The sequence below is a fragment of the Coloeus monedula genome, assembly GCF_965178545.1.
Source record: "Coloeus monedula genome assembly, chromosome: 1".
In the NCBI taxonomy this organism is placed as follows: domain Eukaryota; kingdom Metazoa; phylum Chordata; class Aves; order Passeriformes; family Corvidae; genus Coloeus; species Coloeus monedula.
This window is the reverse complement of record NC_138781.1, coordinates 137,622,417-137,645,318: the sequence shown is the minus strand read 5'-3', so window position 1 is coordinate 137,645,318 and position 22,902 is coordinate 137,622,417. Positions and strand designations below refer to the sequence as shown.

At 35.8% G+C, this 22,902-nt stretch overlaps 1 protein-coding gene across 4 annotated transcripts in view; it reads right to left on the bottom strand.

The window, feature by feature from the left end:
• VPS13B (vacuolar protein sorting 13 homolog B) overlaps nucleotides 1-22,902 on the bottom strand; it is a 436,535-nt gene that overhangs the window by 282,138 nt on the left and 131,495 nt on the right. For all 4 annotated transcript variants that reach the window (XR_014226320.1, XM_082279593.1, XM_082279594.1 and 1 more), the window contains exons 18-19: nucleotides 13,248-13,382; nucleotides 12,247-12,420 (exon numbers count right to left, since the gene is read on the bottom strand). Coding sequence is in view for 3 of the 4 variants with exons in the window: in XM_082279593.1 (XP_082135719.1) it covers nucleotides 12,247-12,420; nucleotides 13,248-13,382 (309 nt within the window). In the remaining variant the exon portion in view is untranslated. The remainder of the gene's footprint in view (nucleotides 1-12,246; nucleotides 12,421-13,247; nucleotides 13,383-22,902) is intronic.

The following is a 22,902-nucleotide window of genomic DNA, read 5'->3' as shown; positions in this document are numbered from 1 at the left end:
CCCTTGTGGAGGCTTACGGCAATCCATTGCAGCGCTCCAGTTGTGCGCATCATTCCACCATATTTCCATGATGGCAATTACATCACAGTTTTCCTGCTGCACAATGCCTTCCAGCTCCTCCTGCTTGATGCCCATGCTGTGTGCATTGGTGTAAATGCACTTCAGTTGGACTATTCATTACTGCCTTTTGGGGACGACAAGCCCTAATTCCTATGTAACCATTCTCAGGTGCTTCCATAGCTTCTAAAAATTCAATAACCCTTGCGTCTTTGCTGCTGCATGGATTCCCATCCCCTACCTCCACTGAGGCGGCAGACCAAAGGACCTTGCTATCACAGCATCCCTCAGACAATGGCATACTGCCCCCAGGTTTATCTGTAGTAAGCCTGGTTTTATTTCTTTCCTCCTTCAAATCTAGTTTAAAGTGCTTTCAATAAGAGCTATACCCACTAACTCTACTAGGGCTGCCTTGGAAAAAATATAAGTGAAGACTTTTAACCACCCTACTTCTACCTTCAAGGTGGATTATTCTCACCTCTCCATTTTCCCAGTACCAGGAAGGACAGCACGATCTCTGAGTTGGTGGCTTAATTTGCTGCCATTGTGTAGAAAACAGATTCTCCTTCCACCATGATTTTGAGATAGTGATTTTTCCAGGAAACAGACAAAGTGCAAGTCATCTTAATTCTACTTATAACAGAAAGAAGAAAAAAGCTACTTGACCAATTCCTGAATGATCCTTAATTAAGCACCCTTGCAGTCTCACCAACTGCTGTAAGATGATTATGAATATCCCTGGATAGATACAATATGGACTTTATCATCTGTCTCCAAAGTGCAACACAAAGTTCACACTGCCTTACAGATGTTCCAACATGAAAAACTGGATTTTCCTGCTCTCACTCACTTCTTGTGATAGGAACTTGTACAATTCCTGCAGTAAAAAGAAGAGTGTTTACTTCTGTGCTGGTGGCTTGGGAAGTGTGAGGATACTTGAGAAACATCTGGCACTTCTAATGAAAAATCTCTGTTTCAAGTATAATGGGATGCACACCCTTTGAAATTGTGCAAGAATTTGAAGAAAAATTAAAGTTGAACAGTTAATTTCCTATATGTCTGTCTTTTCAAAGAAAACATGAAATCAAGCTGTGAAGACAAGGAACCTGGCAATGCCATCATCTGCAAAAAACTGTGCACACAGCAACATCTCAATAGTGCAAACAGACAGAGATCCTTTTAATATATGGCTTTTACCAGCTATTATACGCTTATGTCCTTACTGAGCACAAAGGTAGCCATTTTGGAATTGCTACCCACACATGTGCTTTATTTTGATATTTTACACATCTTTGGGATTATTATTCCCTTATTACAAGCACAATAAAAGTTAGAGAAAAATGTATGTATTTTAACAAAGTAAATAAGATCTTCAAACAATGTTGGAATCATCTGTGCAATAAAAGTATGCAAAAAAGCAGATAAAATATTCTGATTCTTCAGGCCTATATGTTCCAAGAGCCCTAGAAACAAAAAAGTTTTGAACTGAGGATGTAACAACTATAATAATATTAAACTTGGTTAGCAATTAAATGATCACACTTCCTTTCAGACTAAAAATGCAGACAACAGCTAGTAGCTGACATCTCACTTCAACATTTTACAGCTGCTTTAAAGACTCTAGACATTTGGATGCATGCATGCATCTTATTTTCCCAGGATTTCAAAGTCCACATCCAGGCTGCTGCTCAGCCATTATAAATGAGTAATTCAAGTAGGGCATGACTGCTTCTTGTATTAACTTGATAAAGATGTTTCAGTTGAAGTGCATCAACAGTTGTGTTAAGTCATCCTTTTCACAGGCTTATGTTCTGCTTATGTTACCAGTAAAAAAAAAAAAAGTAGCATTATTGGTTTCAAATTATTATAAAAATCTTTACACTGAACATAATTAGTATTGTGATTATTATATTTTATTACTCCTGTTTTGAAAAATAGAAATATTCCTTAATTATTTCATTTTTTAATTAAAAAAATTTAAATCAACTGACTGCAATTTGCATTAAAGTCTAATTTTATTAGTTCAGACATGCAACTGCTTAAAAGACTGATATGTGCCCTTGAAAATCCACATCTGTTTTCAGGAAATTACATTCTATCTGTAAGATTTTCCAAAAGTTGGTTTAAAACCACACTTTTAATATAATAGGTCCATTTTAAGCTTATCATTGAATAATGAATTTATTATGAAACATGTAAGAAAGAATTGTTTTGCAATAATTTTACTGTCTGAAAAATAATGATCCACGGCTTAGGCTAATACATCTTTCAAATACTACAAAGATCGTTTGAACATATTTCATTGTCTTGTATAAATCTTCAGGTCACAACCTGAAAGAAGATTTGCTCAATACTGAATTCTTCTTCTCTTATCACAACAGGGACATAAGAGAGCCCCAAAGTACAGAAGATAATTCATATTCTCATTTCATTAATTTATTTCTATTGAATAGGTGACCAAACATGAACATAGTGACACTAAAAATAAGAAATGTGCTGCACACATAATTAATGCAAAGACCAATACATAAAAGATGTGCTTTATCAACTTTTTGCTAAACTGGACATCTGACTGATTACATCTATGCCATGGACATACAGAAGAGAAAAGAATACTATCCAGAAGTGATGATCAATCATCACATGTGCTCCATAACCCTGCTCACTAATGTTGAGCCAGATACTGTTTTTAATAATTCTTATATTCAATCATATCCTTGTTTTTCGAAGTATTGTTTCTATTTACAAAATTCCCATTATTTTCCCCACTTTAAGGGGGAAAAATTCTTACGATAGCCAAGCTAGTTCTCATTTTATAGTTTAAATTGTATTTACACAATATTTCTTTATGGTTTAATCATTTTTATTCCAGAAGTAAAACAAGCATAGGTACTTTTAAGGGCAGCAGGAGATGGGAAGAGGCAGATAGACATTTATTCAGATTATTAATTTGAATATTAATGTTAGATATCTGATTAAACTTTATTTTCATTTATTGTTTGCATCATATTATTAGAACATGGTCTTTTTTCCACTGGCATGACAGTTATAAACACTGAAAGTCAAAAAGCCATGGCTCAAACTCTGGTCAGTACGACTCCTTTCATGTCCACCTCCCCAAAGGCAGTGGTCTATTTTTGCAAGATATCTGGACATGAGGCAGCATAGCCAAAGATATTTCTTCAGCTTGGCACAAATCCCAGACGAGCAGCCCCAGAAGCTCTACAGTGACAGATGGTGAACCCAGGCTAAAAATTAAGAGTTGGTAGATGCAGGCAAACTCTTACTGTAATAGCTGAAATGTTTGGAACTCCCCATCCCTTCCATTCACATTGTCAGAGTACCCATTCATTGCATAACCATGAAATGTTCTCGTAAGTTCATGAAGTAGAATCCCTAAATTATTTGCTATTCTGCAAATACACCGTTTTCCAAATCTCCTGGGGGAAAAAAAATCACATTTTTTTCCAGATCCGTCTACTTCACCTTGAAAATACATCAGAAATTAGGAAAACACTCAGGAAGCCAGAGCATGCACTAATATGCTGTGCTGCAAGTGGAACTCAGTATCAACAATTAGCAGCAGAAATGTGTTTGGATAGAAACTCAAGAGTCAGGTCAGCAAATTACTTTGCTCCAGCATATGTTTGTCTTAACTGAACTGGCTGCAACACCTAGAATCTTCTCTTTCATATATGACTTCTGAAAAACAAATGGGTGTTCTTCCTTTTCAAAATGCCTTTTCCTCTACTGAAGAGTGTAAATCAGATAAAAATTAAGAATTAAAAATATCTGGCTATTTAACTAAACTATATATCCACTCTAATCCTATCGCTGCATTTCTCAAATAGATTTAGCATTCCACGTGATACTGAGAATGTCAGGATAACCTCAAATATATCACATTTGTGTTTGAATTTGCTGTATTTAAAATCTGTCATACAGAGATACTCAACATTAAAGACTCACATTATATAGGTAACCTAATTTTAGCTGTTAACTAGAACTGAAAAGTTATACAGTGCACTGTTTTGCTGGTATCAATTTTAACTACTTCTGTCAACTTACACAAGTACATATTATGTATCTTGAACATATTAGTTCTATTTGAGTGCACAGGTAAAATGAAATCAGCTCATACAGCACAGGAGTGATTAAATGGTCTAAAGGTTACAAGTGAATAATAGTTCCTGTAGTATTAATTTTTATACAGTTTGCAGATTTCTGGTAACATAGAGATTCTGGTAATAGAGATTGACTTTGAGAAGCTTCACAGCACATGAAAAAAATAGAATTTAAATGTTTCCAAAGTTTGACACCTTAAAGATCATCTGTCTGTTCAAAATTATTTCAGTTTGGTCAGCTATAGGAGTCTGTCCTAAATTGGGAGTCATCACAGGGGTTATCTAGTTGAATTTAAAAAAATAAAATACTGTTAAAATTCTAACCTGCTTTGTCTAATCTTGACTGTGAACTGCTGCTTTCTACATAAAACTAGCTGTTCAGTCCCTTGGTAATGGCCCAGCTTTAATTGTTGACCACAACTGACTATTTGTACCATCATAGGAAGGAATTTCTGTTGAAACTTCTGAACAGTAATGTTTGGGTAGAAAGGGACAATGTGGTTGAATATTCACTCTGATTGCATCCTAAATCATAAAAATGAGACTATTAGTACATTCGTATTATAACAAGAACACTGGGATGTTGGGAGTGAAATACAGCCTTTTTTTAACCTGCTACAGAGCTGAACCATGAAAATTACTGAAAAATATTTAGATTAGGAACAAATATATATTTTTATATATATAATCTCTGCATTAAAAATAAGATACTTCATTTCGCACTGTTTTTTATCAAATGTGCTATGATGTTATTGAACTGCTTGTTACTAAAATTTAAAAAAACCAGAAGTTGACCTAGTCAAAATGCATTTACAATTTACTAGCAAGACTCTACTGATTTTTCAGTCATATCTATTTAGCATTTCATTACAAAAAAAGTAGCTATCTTGTATGAATCATTTACATCACTAATGAGGCAGTGAGAGCAATATAATTCAATTATAAAACCTGGAAATAGTTTAAACACTATTTGAAAATAAACAGTTACAGTCCCTTATGCCCATGTCTGGGAAGCATCCAAATGGAAGTTAAAGATCCCATGGCATTTTTTCAAAATGGGAGGGAACTATCCCAATATGCCGGCCAACATATATTTTCTCAATTAAGAACAGATTTCAATGTCCAAAGCTATGTGTCAGCAATTGCTGAGAGCCTATACCTGTCACATTTTCAAAACACTACAAACCAACAATAAGAATCCAGTCACCTTGCAGAATAATGTTTTTCCAGATGCCATAAGTTAAAAAGGTAAACGTATTTTCATAAATAAAGGAAGCACAGATACATCAGCCTCTACTGTTATGAAAATAGAAATTATCATTTGAACCCACATGCAGATTATTTTTTCAATAACAGAAGTGTTAAATATGACTCTGGTGGCCATATGGAACACTTTGATACTGCCAGATTGTAAAGTGAACAGAAATCCAATGGAACACACATGCACACACACAAAATAAAGGTAGCAGAAATAATCTCATATCTGCCATTCCCTAACTTCTACACATTTAATGAGTTAAAAGTTTAAAAAAGAAAAAGCTTTTAAAAAACTTTTTTTTAGTTACTTTTACAGAATTTTCTAGGTTATGAGCAGTTTAAAGAGAAGGTGGAGAGATCTCCTTCATGTACTTTAAAGACTGCATACCTCGTACTACCCACCACTCAAGAGACCAAACCATCCCAAGAACTACAAGCTCAACTACGTTATCTACAGGCAGAACACACCCTGCATTAAAAGAAAAGAGAAAGTCAGACAACGAGTTTTTACAGAAAAAGTTATAAATCCAGATGAGATGCAGGATTTCCAGTTCCCTCAGTCAACAGATTTCCCAGTGTAATGTCTAAGGTTCCTGGCATTTGGAGTTGAGTCCCCATCTTCACTGTGCTTTGTTCTTATTCTGCCCTATTACCAAATTCTTAATCTTAAGTGACTCTATTAAGGAAAAAAAAAAAAAACAAAAACAAACCCAAAAAACTTAAAAAGTCAAAAGTGCTTCTTTGACTAAAGATATGACTTGACTTCCACAGTGCAGCTGAACAGTACATCTCAAAGTCAGTCTGAATTGAAAGAAAAGCAGAGATATTTTCAGGGAACTTGACTACAGAGGCTAACTTCCTAAGAACTCACATGACTGCGTAGTTTATTTCATTTTTTTCTTTCTTTAAGTATCAATTTTTAAAGTAAGATTTTACAAAACTCAAAATCCTATTTAGCCACAATCTCAGAATTCTAGAACACGTGTACAGCTGAAGGATTTATGGCATATTGAGAGAAACTGACCGCAACATAAGCAGAGAGATGAAAACACCTCTTGCCCAAGAGGATTTGCAGAATTACTTGAGGGAAAGTTGAACAAGCTGTCTTATTCCTGCATTGTGCAATTACCTTTCTATAACCAGAACCTACTGGCAGCTGCCAGATTTATGCAACTCACTGGAAGTAGTCTTCATCTAGTTAGCATAGTATAATACATCCCTCCCTGCTGCTACTCCTATGAACATGAAATCTACAATTGCAGCCAGCAGAGGAACAGACTGCACTTGAGGACAAGTATACTCCTCTCTTACAATAAGTACTATATGCTGGATCTTTGTAAGAAAGTAGATGATGCAGTGGTGATTCAACTCTGGAAAAATATTTGCTATTTAACATGGCTGTAGTGCACAACATACTGAGGTTGTGAGGATAATGGCAGAGAATGGAGCACACACAAACTGGTGAATGTTAAAAGAGGCTTTTACTTTCTCTTCCTCAGTAGCAATTAACTTGGCACTTACCACTGTTACCAACCTGCTCTCCCCCACACCATTCTCCCTTCCTGAACTGCTCAGCAGCACCACCATCTGCTGCCCTTGCCTGAATTTCAGCTAAAGTTAAGATGTCAGACATCTTGTTTGCTACAGTCAACTAATTGCAAAATCACCAGAGAGAAAGGGAGGGAGAAACTGCATTACCACAAAATACTTTTGCCCACACATTCTGTCAGAAGGAAAACTTCCAAATATAGCCTTGCAGTTCAGGCAGTTGAACTGCTATTTTAAATCAAATTTTGAAAACTACAGGACGTTGCCAAAAATTTTTTTCTAAAAATGTATACTTATCGAATTTAAATCCACCCTCCAAAATAAGCAAACATGAATACTGTGTTTTCAGTAACTCATACTATTAACTTTCATATTTTTCCAACAAAAAAATATAAGAATAAACCAGATTTTAAAAGCAATTAAGAAGATATAAATGCTGTGCACTGCCTCAGCACAGCTCTCAAAAGACCAGAGTCCTGGCAACTATCATAATCCTTTTGAAATTGTGCATATTAAGATTAAAGATCACTTTGTTCCTCTATTCCCACAACTAGTTGGTATGGTAAAAAGATCAGTCTCCTAGTTTTATATGTAACATCTTTAACATTTGCTCTCCTTTCTGTGCATGTGATTAAATGTAACATTTTGAAATCCCAAAGTTCTGAGAAAAACATAAATCCTTGTCCACAGCTGCTGTTTGACTCTGGAAACACATGCATTTTCTTTTCAAGCATCTACCATCAAAAAATCCCAAAGGACTTGAACTGGAGAACACCTGCATCTCTTCATTTAGTTCCAATAACAGAGTCTAAACTTCAAAATTACAAAAATAGATGCTATGTTCAGCTGCAGTTACATTCTCCCCCTAATTCCCGTGAACAAAAATGCTAAGAGCATGAAATCATTCAGGCAAGCTCTGTCATCGAGAGGATAAGATTTTTTGCACCAGAAGCCCAGTGGGAACTTGATAGAAAACTGGCAACAATTACAGATAAAGTACATAGTGAAATCCTCAGGGAGAGAAAAGGAAATGCAATAAGATAGATGGGTATAATTTTTACACATTTATGTCCAAACCACAAATGTGAATTGTCTTTAATTACTCCAATATACTAAGCATTTTTATTCATTCATTGTGTTAAATCTTTCCAAAATACTTCGAATTAGAGTATGAATTCTCTTTACTAGAAATTTTTTACTTATTTACTTACTACCACAAGGACTTATCAGTTAAATTAGATGAGAACTTAAAAAAAGTCATTGGTCCAGCCTCAAAATTCAGACTAATATCCCTAGTGCAAGCAGTCGAAATTAAATTTAGAACTATGTAAATGAAATGCTTTTTTAACTGTAAAAAAGGGAAAGTTGGGGGGCATATGTAGGTGTATATGCTTAAAACCAAACATACCTATAATCTCTCACCTCCTTTCTAGTAAGTTCTAACAGATAAAAATCAGATGGTTTACAAAAAAAAAGTTTATGTTCCTGCTGGTACAACTTCTATGGCAATTTTTTCATACTTGAAGATATTATTTCTTTAGTTATTTTTTCCCTTTGGCATGGGAAGGGGGTGAATGGAGTGATCTTATCTAAATCAAAATACCAACAGAGGAAAAAAAATTCTGAAGTTTTGGAAGTTTGAGAAACATATCACTTAAACAAGAAATACCAACTTTTATAAGGTTGAATGCTTGCTCTTCAGCCTTTATGCAGCTTCGACAAATTAGAGAAGCTTTCCCACTCTTGCTTGCTCCACTGGGTGTATAAATTTAACACATATGAGCCTGATATGAATACAAGCACTTTTGTTTACTCCCTTATTTCACTGCTGCATTATTGACTATTTAAGCTGATCTCAGAGAAAACTCTATTAATTGTATTTTTTATTTTTGTTCCTCTTGATTTATTTGTAATAAAGCTGTCCATACACTGGCTGTGCACGCACTCCCAATTATTCAATGTGGCAAACCAAATAGAGCGTAATCAGCTCACCTCATCTATTCAACAGCTGTTCATAATTAACCACTAACACCAGCATTCATTTTGAAATCTCCCTCTTCTCTCTAAGGCCAGGTGAAACAAACAAGGTCTGCAGCTTGCTCCCAGGGTTAATAAAGCTAGGGTTATTTCAGAGAAAGAGTAAGAAGACCTCCCCAAGCCCTGGGGTAATGGAATAATCTCCTCTCTTGTATTTATTTTATACGCTGCAGTTTAAAGACTGAGGAGCATATCCACTGGTTTTTACAACTATGCATAGAGATACCTGGGGCAGTTTTTCATAAAACAGAAGTCCCCAAAATTAAAATCACAGCATTCAGACTTGTATTTAAGGACTAAACAAAATCATATTTACATTCTTTGTCTCCAAATACTTCCTTTGCCATAGGTTTTCCACTGTAATAATGACACTTTATGCATCAGACAGTAAAACACTCCTGACAGGTAATCATCAGTATATGCACTTGTTTTATACTTGTTATTACATTGTACATGCTACACATCACATGCTTTAAATGCTGCCCTTTTTGAAAGTACAGTTTAGAGCTTTTTCCTTTGATGGTTGTACTCAATGCAGTATGGTACTACTAGAACTATATTCTTTTTCCTCTTCCTCTGAAGAGCACAAGGGAAATAGCAAAAAGGAACATACTAGTGTCAAATGCTTTATCCCTCAGATTGTAAATACATCCTCAAACTTTACAGGGCCACATACAGACAAGCCGTAGAAGGAAGTTGCACAACTGTCCTGATCACCCTGGATTCTATGAGTCAAGTGCTACAAGACAGTAGACAGTCGCTGATGCAACAAGGAGAGGAGGAGGAACAGTCCCCTACCTGTTCTCCAGGTAAATATGCCCTGATTTATTCAAGCAGCTCATGCCATTTGCACGACCTCCTCCTTAGCATTTTATAACCAAACAGCTGCTTTGATTTTTGACCGAGTTATTTTCCATTCACTTTAATGAATTAATTAGTCCAAATTCCTATTCCAGATAATTATATACAACATTATTAGGAAAAATTTCACAAACAGCACAACTTCAGTACTGCACAATCACCTTTAGTAGTACAGCTTTAAAAAGCCCTCTTATTACCAAAGGATGAGATTTTTCCATGAAATCATCCAGTATAGCTTTTTAAACTCCCAGAAGTGACTGCAACTGACAGCAAATGCATTTTTATGCTCTCAAAGCATTTCATGTTTTCCCTACATGTAATTTTCACAGTCATAATGAAAATGATAGCCATATCTCCTGTATTAAATTGCCCCAGTTTCTTTAGCAAGTATTTGAAAGCAAAGGCTTTTTTTTTTGCTGATCCTTTGTATAGAACCTGAGACAATTGAAACATTAGTTACTTCTGGTTTAGTTTATGTTAAAAAAAAATGAAATCATTTGCAGTATGACATTCTTCCTGTTGACTGAGACCAAAGCTTTAGCAAATCAGTCAACTTTTTCCTCTCACTTGTCACTCCTCACAGGTGCCACCTCACAGATCTAGGGGAGCAGAGCTAGAGCCTGAACATGCAGGTTAGAGAATGCCACTGAGTCCACAGAGTCACTACAACTTTCCTGAGACACTGAGGGGGTAGGTGAAGTGTCCAGTACATTTTCAGCTCTAAGATCTTAACATTTTTAATGCATGTTCCTTTAGCTACGAAACAGGTACCACAGACAATTGTCTATTATAAAAAAATATTTTGCTTCTCAAAGTCCCTGCCTGTGAGTCTGGCCAGCACTTCATTTGTCAGTGCCTTAATTCTCGTAAGCACTTCCTGTCACAACCCATCAAGGACTTTCAGCCATCTAACTGGACTATCTATAATGATAAGCAAAAATGTATGAGAACCTTACAACCTGTAACAAAAACACTAATTCTGTAGTATAGACCCTTTAAAATATAACTAACAGACTAAGATTAAAGTCAGAAAATTAAACCCAAAAAATCCTCAAAAAATGCAACAATTAATCATAGTAATAAATACTGTTGTTATGAACATTTAAAGTTATTTAAGTGAGTCAACAGGTGCAACAGATTTTAGCTTCTGTTTAAAAATGGATCTGAGTAATTCAGATATTGTTGAATCATGAACTGCTTTTTGGCAATGCTTTAGGAGCCAGGAACTGAAGATAATTGTTATAAAAACACTGCTATAAACATTTCCAACATGATGCTCTCCAAGAAACATAGAAGTACAATTACTGAAAAAATAACCTAACAACTGCTGGAGTGTACAGTGCTTACAAATATTTACTCCACATAAGAATCAAATGTTGCTTACATATGCACATAAAAATTGCACTGACAGTAATAAATTCACTGTTACTTTTCAGACTAATGACATTCAAGAATCATTTCACAGGAAAAAAAACAGAGAAAAAAGCACACTTGAAGCGTTCAAGTTATTTCTGTGTTTCATAATACTGGGGTCAGCTAATTCTTTTGCTTTCCTTAACCTAGATATTTTTGGATTGGTTTTTTCCCCCATTTCATTCTATGCCTAGCATGCCAATAGAATAAGCTTTGAAAAACATGAAAGCATGGTTTTTAAGAAGCAGCACACTGACAGCAAAACCTAGTTCCATGTGTATTTCACAAACTACATGAGTTATTTTAAACTAGACACATTTCAAAATTGTCAGTGTTGCTTAAAACAGACCAGTGTTTTGTTTCAAGACCATAGAAACCATAAGAATGTCAGGTAAAAGTATTTATACTCACAAAGTCAACAACACCCTTAAATTCAGCCAAACAATTCTCACAAATTATTAACTTCTCTTTTAAGGCCACCAAATTTGATGAGTTCGGATGTGTGCCCTGCAGTATTTTTAACTGTTAACAAATTTTATGCTAACCAAATTCTTAATAATAAATTATCATGCAAATTTATATGAACCCTTTAGAATTCAGTAAGTCAACTTCTGTATAAGCCCAACCCAGTACCAGGAAGAAAGAATAGACCTAATATTTTCAACATGGATCCTGCCTCATCCTTCCCCCTGCCTAGTTTACAAAAGTTACATATAATTATTTTAAAAGGCAACCTAAGTTAATGAAGCATTCCTTACTGAAGACGACATACATAAAAATGCAGCTTTTAGTTCTTTTGTCTTACAGAGAGCTAAAGTTATAATGTGTGCAGTGTGTGTAAAAGATACTTTGACATTTGGCACATTTTATATCAAGCCCCTCTTTTGAAAATTACATTGGATAGGAAAAATGTAATGTGATACCAGCTTAACAAGAGTTTTGTACTTACCAGAATTATGGCAGTAGTCCATATACTGTGGAATTTGGATTGTAAAGGCTACCAAATCTGGAGCTAAGAGAGATTCTGGCTTTCTACTCTCATTGAGCCATTTACTGCTGTGTAAGTCTCTGGTGTCAGAAGGGCCTTGAATTAAAGGAATCAGCTTCTCTTTTCCACCATCACCTAGGATAAAGATTAGACTCCTTACAGCTTTTAGTGTAACAAGATAAATTTTCAAGACAAACATTCACTAGTCCAAAGAGAACACCTATTAATTAACATTGTGAATACAGAATTAAAAGAGGAAATAGAAAAGCAGCATCATATAAACTGTTGAACAGCCTACCTAATGTTTATCCTGTAAATGCCTTGACATCCAGAAGGATTTCAAATGAAGTAATTGATTATCTTTAAAATAGTAATTTCCTTCCCAATTTTATAAAATAATCTATTTAAACATCACCATGAACTCAATTTACAGACACTTAATTTTTAATGTTCTTGACATTAGCTGCTTTTATACATAAAGACATCATAGACATTGATAAGTTCCCACATGCTCCTCAAGAAAAATTGTTTTAAAGAAGTAAAAAAACCATCATAGAGTCCTCAAAAACTTCACAAGCAAAATACATACTTGTAGCATTAATGGAAAATGAGGCATTAAACAATCAAGAGAACACATCAAAATTATGCTAAGGATAAAGCTAGGTGAAAGTATTCTGTATTTCTCCTATTTCTTGAATGCGTCTAGATTAATACTTGTCTCAGCAGAAAAAAAAAAAATCTATTTTTTCTAATTCAGTGTAAAATTTGACTATACTGAGGCAAGACTGGATCATCATGACATACTTAATAATAACAAAAAACCCCCAAAACAGAATACAAAAACCCCTCTCTGATTCATAGGAACAACGAGTAAATTCTTGTTTCAGTAACTCCCCTTGTAAAAAGCAAGGCCAATTCTCCTATACAGGCAATAAAGTTTTACATGGTCCAGCTGCACATACCTGGGGCTTTGGCACAAATTTTTATTGATCCCACGGTCCCAGAGGCACATTTGACCAATGATGTGCCGCAGTACTTCAATTCAACATTCTGGATTGAGCCCTCAAGAGTTGGCAGGGGATTCTTAGATTTCACACCTAATAAAAGAAAACTGCAAATGTACTAGCCTGTTGAATTTAAATATTTTTATATTCCTTCACCAAGGCATTTAAACTTAATTATATTTTAATTATCTACCTTAGATGTTCTTACAGCATTTTTGTTGTGATTCACAGTTTTTAAATGAAAGTGAAAGAATGCTGCTTATAAGTTTTTTAAATACAAACAGTTATGCATTAAATATATATAGATACTGTGAGGAAAACACACAAGACCACTTAGAAATTGAAATAATAAATATGCATATACACACATAGATACACTTTTGTTTTCACTTTATAAGTGCCACGTCAACTATTCTCCTTCATGTTTTTATTACGACCATTTAATTCCAGGATCTTAAAATGATTAAGTGTTTTCAGCTTTTGTTTAGACGACAACATTTTACTCAGTAGCTACGTAAAGCATTAAATCCACACAGCTGAGCGGTACAGAAGGCCAATGGCACACTTGCCATTTTTCAGCGGAAACTGGAGTTCAAATCTTGCCTTGGGTCACAAGTGGAAATAAGTTTTGGTGGTCTTTCCTCAGCCCCCATTTGTGAGCACCAGAAAACTACTGCACCACTTGGAAGAAGTCAGTGCTATTGGCAGTCACTTCTGAAGAGCTGCCTAGAACTGCGGCAGAAGCAGCAGGGGATCATACGAGCCAAGAGTGAGATATGTTGGCAGAGCTTGAGGGCAGCCCCCTAAACAGCCCCAGAGCATAGGTGGAGGAAGCCAGCCCTCCAATTCTGTACAGCACAGCCTATCAGGAAAAAAAACACATAAATTCACTTGCAAATTAGAAATAAATAGTTTCAACACCTGTAAGAAGTATGAAAGGAAAAACTAACAGAAGTTGCCTTTTTTATGGTTCTTTTTTCCCCTCATGCAGAAGCAACTTGGAATTTGTCAGTTAAAATTGGCAAGCAGCTTGTTAATTATGCAAACATTAGTATAATTATGGAACCATTTCCCTGTGTATGTAACATAGAATTTGTTCCAAAATCCATAATTATGCAAGGAAAGTATTGTGGAATATCAGGTAAAAAAGCATTTTTATACATATTTCAAGATTATTACACACATTAAAGAAATTTAATATATTATCTACAGAACTAATTAATTAGGTTTTTTGCAAAATCTCTCAAAAGACTTAACCCAAAGAACAACCTTTGATATATATTAACTAGTAAGGAAAAAAAATCCGAAAAAAATTATAGGAAACAGAAGATTTCATATTAAACTTAGTAATTATGCTTAGTTCACTGTGCCTATTCCAGTTCCTAAAGATTGAAGAGTATTTTGTAGTGCATATAAAATCATTTAGCAAGCAGTCTTCTTGATATATATTCAAGGGGTTTTTTTCTGGTAAGACATTAAAATAATTTTTGAATAAAAAGTACTTTCCAAGATAGAATAAAAGAAGCAACATATGAAGGCACACACAGCACTTGGTAAAGCAGACTGACATCTGAAAGTAGGTTCCACACTACAGGTATACTTTCTCATCAGAATTTAACCAGTCTTCTGTCTTTGAGGTATGTCCAGACTTTTCCTAATTTGTGACTCAGGAAGGCTTCAGGCTCAAAGAATGCTCACTGAAACTAATTTGTGTGCCTTCCATTACAACACCCCATCAGTTCTCAGTCTGAAAGACCAACTACCAGTTTGTCTTGTTAATAAACCCTCATACCCATTTTTGTCCATGGTAAGACTCTTTTAAAGCTGAAAATATCCTTTGATCTAAGGCATGGTATCTGACACAATGCACAAATGCATCAAAAGAAACTAGGGTATCTGTAGGCATTTCTGCCTCCTCATAGTTCCTATAAATCTGTACAAAATAGAGGCCATTGTGTTCAAATGAAAAAAAAAAGTTTTTGCCAATTCCAAAACAAAGATTATCAAGTGCTGTTAGTAGCAGCCACTATTACAGTTAAAGCAAATCACATTGAGGTCACAATTTGATCCCCATCTTTTAAGCTGTCTTAAAACTGGTTGCTTCTTGCTGTTTTCATTTTTCAGCAACACATCTAAGAATCAAAATACAAGGTGTGATGTCCAATACATTCCAATACATTTCTCTCACTTCACTATGGAAGACTAAGTACTTTTAAAATTAAATAATTTCCATAATGGAGTTCACTTTTAGATGACAACTGGATAGTCTGAACAACTTCTTTGCATTGAGACTAAAACTTTCCATGTTACTTACATGCATAATTTACATTTTAGTTTAGTATCCTATTTGAAAAAAAGGAACCAAGTTTAGTGTGATTGTGCTCCCTATTTGTTTCTGTTTACTCCTAGTCCCACAACAAGTAAGTTCTGGACTTACTGAATTTCAGCAAGATATGACAACATTATCCAAGACATTTATTTTCTACAACCTTCATGAAAACATGGGTGTATTTGCCCTAACTGACCGGTTACTGTATTCATGACAGTCAGCAAAGCATTGCTCAAATGAGACAATGAACTGCTTTTTCACCCAGCCAGCAGTTAAGGATCATGATGGGAAGCCAGCACAGCTTAATGGCTTGGCCTTAAAGAAACCCACAAACCCCTAATATTCATGGTCATATATAATTAACAATTTTATTTCCATGCATAACAAGAAGCAACTGGTAGCAGCAATACGCTATTTTTTTTCTGTTCTAGGGATAGTAAACACTTTGTCCATTGTTTTCAACTATTTGAAAAGAAAATAGAAAACTATTAGAAAAACACAGCATACTCAGGCTGTTCCTTTCCTATGATGCTTTGATGTCTAATGGCAAACTGCTTTCAGCTTCAACACCTGATAACCACAGCACAGTAATCAAGGAGAAGTTGCCAGAAATTCCACTTGGGTTTCACAGCTCTGGTCTGATGGATACTCAGAAAACCTATTTATTAATTACTGAAATCCTATACAGAGAATACAGTAAGAAACTTGGAATGTCTAACTAGACTTTCATTACAAGGACAAAAATCACCTAAACATAAGGTGATTGCCCTTGCCAAGTTACAAATCTTTTTCAAGGCACAGAAAGTTTAGAGACTTTTAGTGAACCATTTCTAATGCATTGGTTTAAAATAGGAGGCCATTTTCTTCAGTCTCTGAAAATTTTCAGAAATTATAAACCATCTCTCATAAACTTGTCAAACTGGCAAGCTGCTCTACAGAGAAGAAAGAAGCCTTGTTTCCTTCATACGCCTCTATCTGTAGTTTCCATCCCTGTAACTTTAGTTCCTCCTAAAGAGTCTCCCTTATTTCTTTCATTATGACAGTATCATCATAAAATTGAAGTCTCAACGGTTGTTCACATAACTAAAATACTTCTTAAATACCTATTTCAGCAAACAAATGTTTAAGCAAACAAAGACTACAGCTTCTTTCCCTCCCCTCAATGTTTATGAACTTTTTTAAAGTAGTGTTTTAAGGGATTGATTGAGCATGAAAATGTTCAAACTCCTAGATAAGAAATGCTCCATGCCTCCATGTACTCAAAGTTTGTACAGAGACAAACAAACCACAACATTTTAATTAAGACATTGAGCATGAATTTTAACAGAAACTAGGAAAAGCAAATCTATCATTGCCAACAGCAAACATTATGCAAATTCAACATCCTGCAAATGAAGTAGGAGAAAGGCTAATTTCCAAGGTGCAAGATGAGAGTAGAACTTGTGCTGTACTCATTCTTCTGGAAACACACTTGCAGAAGCAGCACTCTGATTTACTTGACTTTGTTGCCCAGTGGAGTCAAATTAGGGCAACACCTTTTTTTAGTACAAATCAATTTTTCTTTAGTTAATTTATCATTTTCACCAGGAACAGGGGAATCAAAGACTTTATGGAGAAAGAGATACATATGCTGGTCTCCAACAAATATAACTTATGGCTCCTTCCAGACAAATTTTCTAGATGTCTGATTTTTTTTCCTGGAAACATCTTGCCCATTGTAGAATGATTTGCAGTAAAAGTCAAGTGTTTCCTTCCCAGTACGTAGCCATGTGTATACTTGGAGATCAAGCATAGCCTGTTTCACTTGTTTCAGACACATAGAATACATCACATCACCAAAGACTTAAAAGGCTGGTTTTTCCATACAGTAAAACCCAAAAGTAGGCAGAAAGGTTTTCTAACTAAAAATCTACTATACCTTGACAATTGACACCTCACACACACTAACTCACTTTAATTCCAAGCCTAAAGGGCCATTGTGTTCCAGATACACGTACAGAAATATTGTGCTGCCAAGAAAGGTTTTCCCACACTTTGAAACAGGTATTCACATCCTCCCTCCAACTTTCTGGGTATAGCTTTGGTCTGTTCCATGTACATAACCCAACCACACAGCTTGCCCCACACTCCTGCATTCAGTATCATTCCATGTGCAAGCAGGGGGGGAAACAAATACCTAAAGGCAGGTCACAGCTATGTCTTTATAGATCAGCTCAGGATTTCTGCTAACAAGCCTAGAAATCTAAGCACTCATTTAATTTAAGCACTGTTTAAAAACATTCCCTAATTAGTGAATTTACCAATGAACATCTTTTACCAATCCATTTGTGATAAGGTGAATTTGCAATGATCACCAAGAAACAAAATCTAAACTGATCAATAACAAGGACAGAAAATCAGCAAAAGAGGTATGTTACTGATTCTGAGGACAACAGTCAGGACTGTGCACTGCCAAATCCCCGAAATACAATAATTCTTTAGAAAGATCATAAAAGAAAGAACTGCAAAATATGAAATAGGAAATGAGTAAGGCATGACAAACTTCTAGAAGCAACTCCACATGAATTGTCCCCACATTTAGGCTGCAGCCTCAGAAGGAAAAATTTCAATACTTAAAGCATTAAGTACCAATAAACTATGGTTTGGCAACATCATATAGTAAAAGACTGTCACATACTTGTCAAAATTATTTCAAACAGTAAAAATATCAATCCATGAATAAAAGTAAGGAGCTATTAACTAAATGAAATAACATTGAGGCATAAGTCTTACTGGAATCATGACAAAAAATGTCAAATTATTTTCACAGAAACATATATTTAGGTTTTACATGACTAACACAGAAAAGCCAGTAAACAAACTGAAGCATAAGAGAAACCTCATTTCCTTCCTGAGAGATACTCATCTGTGTTCAGTCTCTGCTTTAGGCAGTGCTCAGTGAGAACTTCTGAAAGTCTGTATTGGACTTGGTTAGAGAGATGGCCCTTCTGAGGAACTCCAAGCTAAAACCAAACTTAATTCCTTCCTCCTTCCCGAAAGAACATAATAGAAGCCACGAAGACCAGCTCTAGCTGGCACCAGTCCTACTTCTCACGTTCAAAGCATTGGGACAGCACAAAGCTTTCACATTCTTCTTTGCAATAAAACAGCAGCAACATAGGAATTTCAACATCTCTTTCAATCATTCTGCCTCCCCACACACATCACCTGAAAACACTGGGGTGTTGTGTTTGGGGCTCCCTGCATTCCCCATGCCCCCCTTCCTTTTTTTAACTGGAAAAACAGAGAAAAAGAGAGGTTTTCCTAAATGTAGAAGCTGGGGTATAAGTATTTTCTGGAGGTTTTCAGTAGTAAAATTGAATCTTTGCAATGAAGTACCTCAAGCATCTTTACTGTGTTCACAATTTTATGTTTTTCATCTGTCACCATAGTCTACAGACCATATTTTTCAACCCTAACGTACATACTCACAGGCTATTTTCTTAGTTCTTCAAAACAGTAAATCAGGCAACTTATTTTAAGGAACTGTCAAGGTACAATTGTTTGGGTGGTTTTTCTAACTCAACTTTATTTAACATCACAGTTTCTATTCTGATTATCATAGTTATTTATTTTTGTGTAAACCAGTTTTTAGTCTACATATCACTATTCTAAGAAATTATTGTTTCATCCCCACCCACTCCCAAGACTTAACAGGGCACTAACAACAGGATTATGGTAGACTTGTCTTGCCTTTAATGTATTGTGAACTGGACAGGTTTTCTACTGTCCTGAGCTTCTGTGCCAGAGCTCCACACATAAGAGAACCCTGTCCTAAAAAATAGCTCTGCTTTTGCTTTCTCTTCAACCATGGTACTAAAAGAAAAAGCAAATGCATGAAAGGGTGAAATTTAGTGACAGACTGAAATACTCTCTAAAGAAGGTCAAGCTGCTTTGTTCTTGGGCAACAATGATAAAATACTTATCAAGGAAAGTATCTATCATTCTCTTCATCAGAACATAAGCTGCAAAAAGCACATGTTAAAAATCTCTCTAACTAATCGCTTAAATCCTTAAACTGCCTGTAAACTAAAGTTTCTCCATTGCCTAAATACTAAACAAGATGCAGGACCATCATTATAAACAGAGATTTACATATTGCAAAATACTTCCCAGCTTGCTAAAGAACAGCAGCATTTCACCTATAGGGAGAGTCACTTAAAAAAGGCAAAACCCTGTTGCTACCTTCCTGTTTCAAGATTCCCCACACAATGGCCTTCATACAGGTCGCCATTTGCCCTAACCCTAAAGCCTCTTGATTTTTCTAAAATCCTTCTTCAAATGGAGAGGTAAATAAGAAACCTGTGGTTCAAAAACCAACGTTGAAGGAAACATAGGACATTTGGAATAATATGTTTAAGGCATCCTAGGTAACAAGAACCTTTAAATATTCCTTATCGATTATCTATTTTAAGTGATTTTTCCAGTTAAGTAAAATGTAGTTTTAATTTGGAATGCTAACAGAAGAACTAAACAGCTACCACTGAAAAACGCACAGAATCTCTGAATCATAGGATCATTTATACTGGAAAAGACCTCTAACATCATTAAGTCCAACTGCAAACTTAACACTGCCAAGTTCACCAAAAGAAGTAATGGGATGACCAAACACCCTCCTCCAGGTGCTTTTTACAGTGCAGCTGGAGGTGATGTTAGTGGAGATAAGGGCGAAAATTGTAACCACGCTTCCCTTCTAGTAATAGAAACATTCCCTTGTAGACCTACCATAACTACCAATGTGCTGTTTCCACCTGCAGTGGTACTAACACTGACTGGAGCACAGCTGGACAACAATTTTCAAGTGTTGCACACTGACTGCTAAGCTTCACGTGTGATTAGTAGTATTTATTTAAACTACTACTGTGTAGTATTTGCTAAGTTTTTTCAGGATAGAAAACGTGGGGGGGAAGATGTGAATCTCACTAGCAGCAATTGCTCTGTGAGAGAAATCTGCTGCAAAAAACTGTACTGGATTTGGCAGAGGCACAAAGCTGGGCCTGAGTACTGTGAGAGCAGAGGAACGAGGCGGGAACAGCTCTACCTCAGCAACTGTAGGGAAAAACCAGGGCAGCTCAGACAATGGATAGCAGACCTGTGAGCCAAGGTGGGGCCAGGGAGTGGAAAGCAGCATGTCCCATGCCACATGTCAGAGGAGGCCAGGCCTGGGCAATGCGGACAATCTCAAACCCCTGTGCCATGAGCAATCTTGACCTCATCCCACACCATCAGACTTCTTTTCCTCCCTGTTGGACTGTGGATCTTTTTGATCTAAATAGCCAGCATTTAGAAAAGGAATACCACTTTCCATCTCTAAATATAAATAGTATTGTAAATAGCTCTAAAACCCTGCTGTGAAAAGTGTAGTTTTGGGCAATCTCTTATTTTTAATCTCGTTATTGCTAACATTCTGGCTATTCAGGCATCGCCAATTATAATTAAAGCCAATATACCTAACTGAAGCCATTATTTTGGATTTGGCAATATCACACTGGTCAGGACACAGGATTAAAGCAGCTTAAGTGCTACTGTTCCTACTGTGGTAAACAGAGGTTTAAAAAGAAAAGGACTGATTTTCCTTTCTGCCCAATTCAACAGCTGCATTTCAGATATTCTGTATCACTTGAGACAAATGGTAGAAGCCAAACTTGATGCATTAAAATAACTTTTGTCTTCCAAGAAAATGCAAAAAAACATATCAAAATCTGGATTTTAACTCTAGAAAAGCATATCCTATTAATCCTCATACTTATGTGTTGTCAGTAGACAAGTGCTTCAAGTGGCATGGATACAAATGCTTCCAGGATACAGAAAAATAAGAACTTGAGAAACTTACACAGTAAAGCATTTGAAGCAAGATCCTGAAAAGGATGAAGACAGATAGATGGCGAAAGGAGTTCACAGTTTCCACCCTCAGTAACACACCCTTTGGTTGGAAGCCATGCACTTGCAATAGGTTGCTTCCATCTCAGTTGTACAACCCTTCTATCCATTTCAAATACAGTAGTTTTGCTGTATCTCAGAATAATAGCTCATGCCAAATGTCAACATGTAAAATATATGAAAACACTTCCACTCATTAATAAATGCTAATAGGATTTCAAAAAATCTGAAATGCATTTTCTATCTATTCAAGGTCAATCCAGTACTAGCTCAAAGGGCTTATCTTCAAACACACTAAGCAAAAAGTGAAATTTATCTTAGACTCTGGATTAAAGTCTGCCTTTTGCAACTCTTAGTAAAAAGCTGGGTAGCAACTGAAGAAAAACTTTCTAGCAGAGCAAATTGTAGGATGAAAGAACAAATTCTCAGACAAATCAGAGCTCATGTCAGACCTTATCACCTTCTGTTGCACCTGTGGAGCTCCTTTCTCTAAGGCACACCTACTCAAATAAGCTATTTGGCACCTATAAAAGTAATAAACATTTCATATGAGTTTGTACTGCCTTTAAAAAGCCTCCTTCACCAGAACAGATCCAAACCTTATAGTGCTATGTAATGTACCTACTATGCAAAAGACAAGAAGTGCCAGATATCACCTGGACCTACACATGATTGTGAACTTCCCTGTAACACACAAGACATCGGGTCACCTGTTTGCTGTCAAACACAATATCCAATGGCTGAAATCTCTCACAGGCTCAGTCAGAGCTAACTGAATATAGGAGAGAACAGTTATGGGCCAGTAAAAAGGTAAACAAGATGAGGATTCTAGAGGATGGATATAGTAATCCTTTAAGCAGTGAAGAAACTGCAAAGGTTTCATAAAAATTCAGAAGAAGGTCAGATGTGTTCAGTAATGGTATTATCAAAAATAAAGAACATCTAAGGTGGAACCACTAACAGTTAATTTCCTGAGTTGCTAAGCATGGGGGGAAGCAAAAGAGAATGTTAACATCCCTCAGTTGGGAAGTAAAGAAAGCCCACAATTACATGATTAAAAGATGGACTACAGAAATTGCTGCTACAATCACTGATTATAAAGGAGTAGGAAATGGCAGGAAAACAGTAATTCAGACAGAGCAGGTATGTAAAATATGACAGAAATTAAATGGAAAGATTAAAATACAGTATATCAGTATTATCATGAACAATCTTCCCATGATTCTGCTTCTCAGAGCGTATATGCTGCTTTAAATAAAAGGTCTGAGGTTACCCCTTTACCTGTGGTTTTCTATGCACATAGATTATAAGATTTCACTTTCATTAAAAGTGAGGGTTTTTTCTAACAGGAGTATCATTCTTCAT